Source organism: Loa loa (assembly GCF_000183805.2).
Source record: "Loa loa unplaced genomic scaffold supercont3.307, whole genome shotgun sequence".
Classification (NCBI taxonomy): Eukaryota; Metazoa; Nematoda; class Chromadorea; order Rhabditida; family Onchocercidae; genus Loa; species Loa loa.
Window position 1 is genome coordinate 69,949 of NW_018108487.1, and position 10,051 is coordinate 79,999.

Consider the following 10,051-nt stretch of genomic DNA (forward strand, 5'->3'; position numbering starts at 1 on the left):
TATCAATTTAAAGAGGAGAAGTACTAAAATGATAGAAATATGTACGAACAATGGAAATTTCATTTTGTAAAAAAAAAAAAAAAAANAAAAAAAAAAGAACGCTTTAGATTTAAACTGTACATTGTTAGCGTGTAATAAAACTTCAAATTTTAAAATTTAATCGATTATTTTCAACAATAAATTGAAGTTTGAAATTTTAGAAAGGAAATATTTTTGAGCGTATTGATGTGCTCGATTCAAATGTTGTCACTGTTCAGGGATTTCAGGTTGAGTGTAATTATTTGAATTTAATGGAAGAGATCTTTCTTCATTTATTTCTAATAATTTGCATGTAAAAACTCGAATCATTAAAGGAGATAAATCATTGTCTGAAATAATTTATCAACAATGCATGTTAATTGAATTCAAAATTCAAAAATTTCAAGATATATCGTTTCTCAGAATTCATTTGAAAAATTCTGTATTCAATCTCTGATCGAATGTTGATTCATTTCAGGGAAATTCATCACATTGAATGATAGTTCTAAAATTTAAAATTTCTCATTTTTATGTTATCACGGATTCAATTTGAACTTGAAAATAAAATGAAAAATGCAAATGACAATTATGTGACCAGTTATCGAATGTATCATAATGTTAGATTGAACTGATGTGCGCTGAACGAATTGCCGATTTTAAACGAATCCCATCGATGATCCGTTGCAGTCATCTGGATGCTATCATTATTTTTTATCATATCAGTAGCTTACGACAGTTTGAAAGCATTCATCAGATGGTAACGATATTCGTGATTTTGCCAACAAACAATAACTACCGGTAAATTCCAAAAAGAAACAAGAAGTGTCAAAATTGTACTTCTTCCAAAAATTATGTTTACGTCTTTAAACAAATTTCAAACTTCCTTTTCCATTTATTCAGTGGGTTCCAACTGTAAGACGTCTCTATCATAGTACACCGTTCATTATTTGCGCAACGGGAATCGAAGCACGTCTACCACGTGATGTCCGTCAATTGCTATTCCGAAAACAGCTTGGTGATGTTGAAGTTGGTAAGTTTCTTTCCATACTTCCATGACATTTTTAAGCAAATTTAACAAGGTCAAGTTTTCAATTTATCTTCGAATTTCTTTCAGATACAACGATAAAATCACCGTACAAACCAAGAAATCAGTTTAAAAAGTAACGAATTAGTAATGCTAAGTAACACTTCTTTCCTTTCGTTTTTACCGATGTTAAAAGAGGATTTGTTTTATCGAAAAGAAGAATACTGTAATTTTCAGAACGGATAACAAAGATCCACGAACATTCGAAAGCTTAATTACAACAAAAGTCGGCCAAAGTTTAGCTACGGAGCTAAAAGCCTCCTATTATTGCGAAGTGTCCACTAAAACCTATGTAAGAAAAATTCGCAATTTTTTTTTTTAAAAGAACTAATTTCTTCCAAAATAGAAAAATAAACTTAAATTACTTGAAATCCAAATTAAGCTAACATAAGAGATGAAAAAAAGTCTTTTCATTCTTCAAAAATCAAACACTAAAAAAATGAGCGGAACTTTTCATTTTAAGTAAATCTCCAAAAACTAAATTACTGGATGCTTAAATTTAAACTCAAAACTTTCCAGGAAGGAATTGAGGATCTATTCAATGATGTTTTAGCCGCAATTATATCTTCGCAACGATCCAAAATTTGTTTGACGCGTAATCGAGTTGGAAGGCCGCGACCAAAGGATGCTTGTGGTATTATGTGAATAGTCAGAAGTGAATGCAAATAGAAAGAATGTGTTACTAAAAACATAAATTCATTAATTCAAGTATTCACATAAGTAGTAAGAACAAATAAAAGCTAGAAGTTATTGAAATGTTCATTTTATATGATCGGGAAGACACATACATATTACAAAGTCATAAATTCAGTTATCCTAAATGATACAACAAAAACGTCAACCACTGAGTAAACTACCCAATGATCGTATAGAGAAGGTCTTCTTAATAGAATATGTCCTTTCATCAATAAAATTTGATAAAATCCTTTTGTTGATCTACAATCCTAAAGTATATCTCCAATTCACAGAGTTCATTCCTCACTACTTTAACCCTCTATTAATTCCATGCTCTCCCCTCCGACTCTTCTCGTTCAGAGCCATTATGCGAATTAATTTAACAAATTTTTCTTTTGGTTTTTCATTTCAACCATATCCATTTAATTTTAAATTTCACGATTTCTTCATCAATTTTCCTTCTCATTGGTTGTGTTCACATTAGAATTATCAGATAATGCTTCCGGCAAGTTTTCCTGAATTATCTAAAAAAATTGTTTTATGCATGAGTGTTTCTTATCTTTTCCATTCAGTGATTAAAAAATCAGCAGTACAAATATGGAACTTACAGTGACTAGAGATTCGATTTGTTCTTCATCTAATCGCTCTTCACATTCTTCCACTATTAGTTGAATCTGAAGCATTCATTGTTACAAACAATTAAGACTGGAAGAACAAAAAGAAAAAGCGAATAAAAACTGGAGTTAGTTTTTCTTTAACGATTTTTCTGGATTGAGGTTTGATATTGGCAGTTACCAAATCATTTCATTTGTTGCAATAGGCTTATTAACGAGGGCTTAATCTAAATTAAATGATGAAAAATTACCTCAACAGCAGTTCTGGGACGCAAATTTATGAGTTGTAAGATCTCTACCGCTGTCAACTGTAAAAAAAATTATCACAGTAAAAGGATTCAATTTTCAGTAGGCGTATTGAACTGATGCACTTGAGCAAATTTTAAAAGATATTAGTGGAACTGGTATACTCTTCTGAACCTTGTACACTGTGTTTGATGCTTATACTAAAATAGTGCATCGAAGAAATGTAAAAATTAACAGTTGAATTAATGGGTACGATAAAGCTGAGGAAGGGAATTACAGTTGTGCACGTTTTATGTAAGTAAATAATAAAGTGAAAAGCATACCAAATAATTGCGATATTACCAAAAAAAAAAAACCTTGAATGGAACTACTGCTCGAATGAATTTTTCAATGTCTGCATTTTTTTGCATAACAGCTGGTGTTCCTTGCAAATATTTATTTGTCTGCAATGACAACTTCAATATTTCAATTAATCTACTCAAACATTTATAAATCAATTTACTAAAAGGATGGATTAAAATATTTCAAATTAAATTCAACAAAAGTCAGTGATGAGGACAATTGGTGAAGGTAATTTCTTAACATAGCTGTTCAAACATCAATTCTTATTTGTACTACGAAGTCTTACGAGTGGTGGAATGCGTATATTGATTATCATCTAATGAGAAATAACATAGTTTTAAACTATAAAGCTTAATTCCAGTGATCCTTCTAAGCTAAACAGGATCATCAGCTGAAATGCTATTATGCTATTCATTTGACATGGATGTATGAAATGAGTATCTGACCCGGGCAAGTACCATGAATATAATTAGGAATTAATCTAACAAAAGAATAGTTGTTAGGTAAGTATAAGGAAGCATACTTCATATATAATTGTTCCAAGAACCTTCGATCGTTGATCTTTTGGAAGTTCATTTTGTTGCTTGCGCCTACCCTGTAGCAATCGGAATACTTCAGCGTTTGTGATTACTGTATGTCGTGCATCTACAATTTCCATATCACGAACAACAAATGTGCATTCCACCTGAAGAAAAATACTGAATTTATGACACGCTATAAATTCCATATTTGGGGAAAGAAAGTGAAATACCAATTATCAATCTTGACGACGACTTTGCATCAGTTCAGGAGCGAGGAATATTTCAAAAATTTCGCACTGCGCATGTTACGGTATGACATGTATACTTTGTAAGTGCGGGCAGAAGTTTGATCATTTATTTATAACTTTATAATAAACAACATAAATAATCACAATACAGCAACAGTTAAACAGAGGGCGGAAATCGATCTAACTACATAGTTATTTGTGCAATGATTAACAATAAAATGCGACATTTGAAACTAATAAGACATTGTTATTATGGCAAAGCATCCGAGTATGACATTTAAAATTTCACCAAAAATAACTTTATTGCAAAGAATGATTTGCAAGAAAAAAATTTCATGATCTTGAAAAACGAAATACACGACTATTATTATTTTTAGTTTAATATCAAGCTTGGAAAATAAATTTCCCAAAACTGTTATCTACTTGAAGCATGAATTTTGTTCCTTGCTCTCGTTTGCTCTAACATTATTTGATACTACAGTAACACCTCTTAGTAACATTAACAACAATATATAATAGATAAGCAGACAATTTTACAGTATTTAAGGGAACTAAAGAAAGAAAAACATAACATGCACATTAAACAATGACTTATAAAGCAGAACTTCATATTGCAATAAACCAAGAGAAGATAGGACTGAAAATATTACTGGTGGAGATGAAATACATTGTATAAATGTAAAGCCAACAATAACTTTATGATTCTATCACACAAAAATTTAATGAAGCTTCTTGCTTTTGGAACTTGACCATCAAATCAACTACTAATACTGGAGTAAACACAAACAAAAAAAGAAACGAGAAACTAAAAGAAAATTGACAATTTAGTGGACCCAACTGAAATGAGGCATATTTTGAGGTGGGCTCCGTCATTACTCTTCACGACTGATTTACAGAAATATACGTGGACCAGAAGTTCCGAGCAAACCAAGGATATAATGACTAACTCGAGGTTGAATAAATTGGTTCCTAGACAACGCCCCACAACTACGAAATAATGAATATACAGTACTGAAACCAACTGAGATTAGATCAGCTCAAATCGGTATGTAATTCATTTCATCGCTTCATTCTATCTCGACACTATCCAATTTAACAGCTTGGCACATAAATAATGCTTAACTACCTTGAAAATATAAATTCGAAACAAAGATATAAAACTGATATTATGATCGAAATAAAATTTCCTTGACATACTCGGAAATTGGAATAAAATATATAAATTAGCAAGGACAAGATCAAAAGACATCTTAACACCTAAGCAATTAGTTTAATTATAGTATAACTATCATTGAGCTACTTTATAGAGATGATAACAACGAAGTTTGTACCAAATAATACCGTATAATTGAGGTTATGCAAATTATAATTTGGTTACAAACCATGGATGAAAAACAAAAGCAAAGAAATAAAGAAGTGAAAAAGAAACATAAGAGAGAAAAAAATGTGAAGTAAGCTGAGATGGCTTTTACTGTACTATGAACAGTTATGAATCATCCACTTTGACAATCATTTTGCCAATATTGCAACCATTCAAAAGATCTATAACTGCTTCCGGTGCTCGTTCCAAACCTTCGTATACCGTTTCTCTACTCTGCAACAAATTTATTCCGCTAATGGAAATAAAAAATGACAGCCACCATGAAGCTACCTGGAGGAGGTTTAGACATAAATGACAGCTGTACTTTCAGACTAATCAAAACCGTAAGACCCTGAGAAAAATACTGAGTAAAAGTATAAAATCGTGAAAGGATAACTCGCATGTGTTAATCCCAATAAATAATTGCTATTAGCAAAAACAAAAACTATTATCAAAAATTGCAAGCCCTTTCAAAACCCCTAGAAAATTATCTGCAAAAGACCTCTATTTCCTTTTTTTTGTTTTGCAGTGAACAATCATATACCTTTAATTTTTTCTCCTGCAACCATGTTGAAAGTTGTGCCACAGATGCGTCGATATCATCCTTATATTGCAATACGATGAATTTCTCTCTGCAAAAATTCATTTAAATTATGAAAACCGATCCATCCGCAAAAATAACATTTACCTGAAATTTCTTAAACCTTTCATAATTATTATACCTCTTAATCTTCCTTTCCGCAATAATTTGAGCCGTTTTCTCTGGAAGAGGTGGTGGATTCGGTAAGTCGGTGTTATACACAGCTATCTGTCCACACAAAACAACACGACCACCTTTGTTCATCTTAAAAAGATGAAATGTATGCTTGCTTAATAATAAGCATACATGATACGAACTCCAACATTCGACAAATACTACTTTTTTCAGAACAGTTCCCTCACTCAGTGATTTGCATACCACTGTGAGCATCACAAAGTAGCCGGAAAATAAACATGACAACATGCTCAAATATAGAATGGAGCATGATGACACGTCTAACTAAAGAAAGATATAAAAGAAAGTTAGCACTTTGGATCAAAAACTATACAACAGTGTACATAGAAATTTATATGCCCCAACAAGCAAAAAATATAGACGACGAGTTATTGTTATGCTAGTTTGGGATATTAGAAGTGAGCATTACTAAGAACGATTAAAAATGATAACAGAAAAATTGTAGATGATGTATAAGGAAGCAATTTAATATCCTTTTTAAAATTTAATAAATTTTTTTTTCTTACCGCCAAATATTCGTTTTCGTAACCTAATATACAGTTCATGTCAAATTATATAACGTTCAGTTTGAATATGGTTTCCTTAGATTAAAGATGAAAGCTTTTCTTTTTTCCCAAACATTCTGCATGTTTAGCACATCGATCACCAGCCAATAAAACAATGCTGATGATGAGAAGCGTCCTAGGTATTTGTAATTTCCTTACAAAACAACGAAATGGAGCCTACTTATTTCTCACACTGAAATATCACCGAAGTTACGGTCATTCAGTACAATCACTGTGAGGGAACAAAGGTATCCTGGATGCATTAGTACATTGAATCTCGAAAGAAGCGCAACAATCAATCATTCGTTTAAGGTTATGAGAAATCTTTAAGATTATAAGATGGTATTTATAATTGTAATAAAACTCAGCAACAAGCATAAGCAAACTATTGAAAAGAATTAAATTTAATATAAGAAGAAAAAGTAGCACCGATCTATTTAGGACTTACCAATGATATCACGGCATCACTTACGAAGCCTCCAACATTATCAAAATATATATCAACACCTTCTGGGGCAAGTTTATGCAAACGATCAACAACAGATTCCCGCTTATAATTTATCGCACCATTGAAATTCCATTCATTCAATAAAACAGCACATTTTTGATCCGAACCACAAATGCCAATCACTTTCGTACAACCATATAAACGTGCAATCTATAAGAGTACTTCATACACCAACTGCAAAAAAAAAAAAAAGAAAAAGAAAACGAAAAAATATAGTGGGTTACATCATACAATATGGAAAAATCTCAATGAAACAATATGATCAATGAACCAAAACAATATCTACTGCAACGCATTCCATCCCAATGGTATAACTTTTGATTATGCGGAAATAAACGAATATCAACCTCTAAAAGATATATCATGCTACCGACCAACCAGCTGTTTTAATCTCTTCCTGGCTAAGCTGTCAATAAGACAAACAGTGAGCATTTACCAAGACAAAAAAAAAAAATCAAAGAAAAAAGAAACCTGTCCAGCCAATGAACCACATGATCCGGCAGCACCAGAAACGACAAATGTTTGGGGCTGAGTAGGATCAATTTCAGCTTTTTTTTGAATACCAAGAAGAGCTGTTAAACCGGACAAACCTACACAGCTCAGTATAATTGATGGTGAAAAACCAGGCGGTAAAGTAACCTGGAAACTTTCTAATTATTGTAAGTCACAACAAATTATGTCCAGTTTGAAGAAGACCCAGACTATTAACATACTACTGCACTCCTTTTCTCTTTACTTCGACCTCCAGAGCAGTTGCTTAGATATCTAGCAATTAAATATATCTCCTCGAAATATCCCGAATATTTTTGACGAAGAATATACTATAGTGCCAGAACAAATAATATAATTAGGTTCTTTCGCACCAAAGCAAACAAAGAATGTTCAATAGTGCTTTCTCTTGCGTCGTCATGTACTATGAAAGTGCTCATTAGGAAGTGGATACTTGAATTGTAGCGTTTTCAATTGTGAATGTCACAAAATGTAGAAATGTTGGAACAAATGAATGAAACAGCTGGAGAAACAAAAATTTTGAGTGCAGAATTTTAAATCAATCCCAAAAATTTGAAAGACATTCTGAAGTAGATTAGTCACCTACCCTTACAAGATCAATTTGATCGGCAACAAACAATCTACTCCATGGCCATAACCGTCCAATACTGGTTACCAAATCGCCAACTTTGAAAGTACTGCTAAATTTATCATAATAAAAAAAAATCGCCTTTCCATATTTAGAACCTTACAACTACTCCTGCACGATTCCGTGAGAAATTTGCAGATTAGCTGTTTATTTCCCGATGAAACAAGGTTTTCCAACGAATTCCAAAGCCGAGTACAATTTGAAATGTGGACCTGTGATCTACCGAGAGTGGAACAGTTTCTCTAATTTCGTTGAGAAAAGGAAGCAAAAACTTACTCCGGTGATACCATTTCGATAATTCCAATTCCTTCCAAACCATCAACTAGTTCGCCTATTTCATATGATGCTAAGTAATCAACACCTGTTGATTTGTTCATCCGACACCGCTGAAAATTAATACAATGACTTAAACAAAAAAAGAGAATTTGGAAATCCAATAGACTATCCGAAATGTACATCACAGTAGCACCTTTATACAGATTTGTAATAAAATCCAGGTTTGCACTTACAATATTACAGTCCTATAACCAATATCTATCTCAGAATTCGTAAATCATAAAAAAAAATCATAAATCATAAAAAAAAAAATTATTTGTAAGTAAATCTGGCAAATATTTTGTGCAACACAATAATTATACTCAAAACTTGAACTTTATTAACAGACCTGCGCTGGATCCACTGAAAGGTATAATGTTCGCACAATACATTGCCCATTTCCAACATCCAATCGATTTGGCGCAAGACAATCTTCGCATCGAAAACAATCCGCGGACGGGAAATTATTTGCTCCTGGAAAATAACAACAAATGCAAAATATGAACATTTGGATATAAAAAATTTTCGCATTTCATGGAATTAATATTTATTTACTACCAGCACTTCAAATGTTCTTTCTTATTCCCCTCTGTATGTTCCCATCCTATTCCTGTAACAATCAGTGTTAAATGATGAATGCGGTATTTTATTAATGGCTAGAATAAAATATACCTGGTCGTCGTACAAAGACAATTCGTTTGTTGTACGATAAGCAGTTGCTATTCCGCGAATATGAACAACATTGTGTTTGATTTTCATTCATGTGTTCCATATTCTTTCATTTACATACCGTAATAAAATATGAAATCAACCAAAAGGAAAAAAAATCATTTTGCCTTTGGTGCTTCTAAAATTAAATTTTGATTAAAAAACAAAATGGTAGGAAATTTACGAAAAACGAAACAATACGATAATTAATGATTTGGAGCAAAATCGGCGTAATATTGCTGAAAATGCAATAAATGCTCACTATACTTAACTCAAATCATCTGAACGATTCGGATATAGTGACGTAATAATATAAATTATTACATGATTGTGCATTATTTTGATCATTTGTATAAAAAAGAACTCATCTCTCACAAAGTTTTGTCATCTCCATACTATTTAAAGTATCAGTAAATATCAGAAACTATCATTTTTAATTTTTGTCATAAATTAAATGAAAATGTTCGTAGGAGAACACAATAATCAAACTAAATCTACAGTGAAACAGAAACGGAGTACCTAAATATAAGAATGATCCTTTTTTTTCTATGAATGATAGGTGATATTGATGATTTACCGTGGATGAATGAATTTTAATGCAGGATTATTTACATGAAAACTATTATTATTGCTAATCCACTTGAAAATTTTGATACTTTTATATCCTTTGTTCATATTTTCCTTTACTCCCGATGTTTTTCGAGGAATTTAATCTGATTTAACTAAAGATTAAAAAAGGAAAATGTAATTTTTTTATATCAAAATATGCCAATCTTCATGATTTCGTGGGTAAAAAAAAGCGTTACAACGGGATAGCAAAGAGATAGCATGAAAAAGATATGGATTATATATATAATATATATATATATATATATATATATATATATATATATATATATATATATATATATATATATATATATATATATATATATATATATATATATATATATA

The 10,051-nt window shown here is 31.4% G+C and overlaps 3 protein-coding genes across 3 annotated transcripts; 1 reads left to right on the top strand and 2 right to left on the bottom strand.

Moving 5' to 3' along the window:
• Positions 1-649: 649 nt before the first annotated feature.
• LOAG_09627 (hypothetical protein) lies at positions 650-1,846 on the top strand (the record flags this gene model as incomplete). The annotated part of the gene is made up of 5 exons (XM_003145154.2): positions 650-775; positions 919-1,048; positions 1,133-1,178; positions 1,280-1,394; positions 1,622-1,846. 5 exons carry the CDS (start codon positions 650-652, stop codon positions 1,745-1,747), a joined length of 543 nt encoding a protein of 180 aa, XP_003145202.1. The 3' UTR covers positions 1,748-1,846.
• A 246-nt stretch (positions 1,847-2,092) lies between these two features.
• On the bottom strand, positions 2,093-3,669 carry LOAG_09628 (hypothetical protein). The gene is made up of 5 exons (XM_020447982.1): positions 3,503-3,669; positions 2,994-3,080; positions 2,643-2,699; positions 2,386-2,451; positions 2,093-2,301 (listed from the first exon to the last, which is right to left on the bottom strand). Exons 1-5 carry the CDS (start codon positions 3,635-3,637, stop codon positions 2,227-2,229), a joined length of 420 nt encoding a protein of 139 aa, XP_020301838.1. The 5' UTR covers positions 3,638-3,669; the 3' UTR covers positions 2,093-2,226.
• Positions 3,670-4,870: 1,201 nt separating this feature from the next.
• On the bottom strand, positions 4,871-9,242 carry LOAG_09629 (hypothetical protein). Its single transcript, XM_003145156.2, has 9 exons — positions 9,062-9,242; positions 8,739-8,863; positions 8,351-8,460; positions 8,033-8,126; positions 7,408-7,575; positions 6,877-7,086; positions 5,831-5,952; positions 5,653-5,740; positions 4,871-5,342 (listed from the first exon to the last, which is right to left on the bottom strand). Exons 1-9 carry the CDS (start codon positions 9,159-9,161, stop codon positions 5,235-5,237), a joined length of 1,125 nt encoding a protein of 374 aa, XP_003145204.1. The 5' UTR covers positions 9,162-9,242; the 3' UTR covers positions 4,871-5,234.
• Positions 9,243-10,051: the final 809 nt, after the last annotated feature.

What these genes read in the sequence shown, in the direction of transcription:
- LOAG_09628 (XM_020447982.1), bottom strand. Translation starts at nt 3,637, where the DNA reads ATGGAAATTGTAGATGCACGACATACAGTAATCACAAACGCTGAAGTA. An exon ending in TTGGAACAATTATATATGAA is followed by an intron (nt 3,081 to 3,502) that starts GTATGCTTCCTT and finishes TTGTCATTGCAG; the next exon opens with ACAAATAAATATTTGCAAGG. An exon ending in AAATCGAATCTCTAGTCACT is followed by an intron (nt 2,302 to 2,385) that starts GTAAGTTCCATA and finishes CAATTTTTTTAG; the next exon opens with ATAATTCAGGAAAACTTGCC.
- LOAG_09629 (XM_003145156.2), bottom strand. Translation starts at nt 9,161, where the DNA reads ATGGAACACATGAATGAAAATCAAACACAATGTTGTTCATATTCGCGG. An exon ending in GCGGAAAGGAAGATTAAGAG is followed by an intron (nt 5,741 to 5,830) that starts GTATAATAATTA and finishes GAATTTTTGCAG; the next exon opens with AGAGAAATTCATCGTATTGC. An exon ending in TGCAGGAGAAAAAATTAAAG is followed by an intron (nt 5,343 to 5,652) that starts GTATATGATTGT and finishes AATTTGTTGCAG; the next exon opens with AGTAGAGAAACGGTATACGA.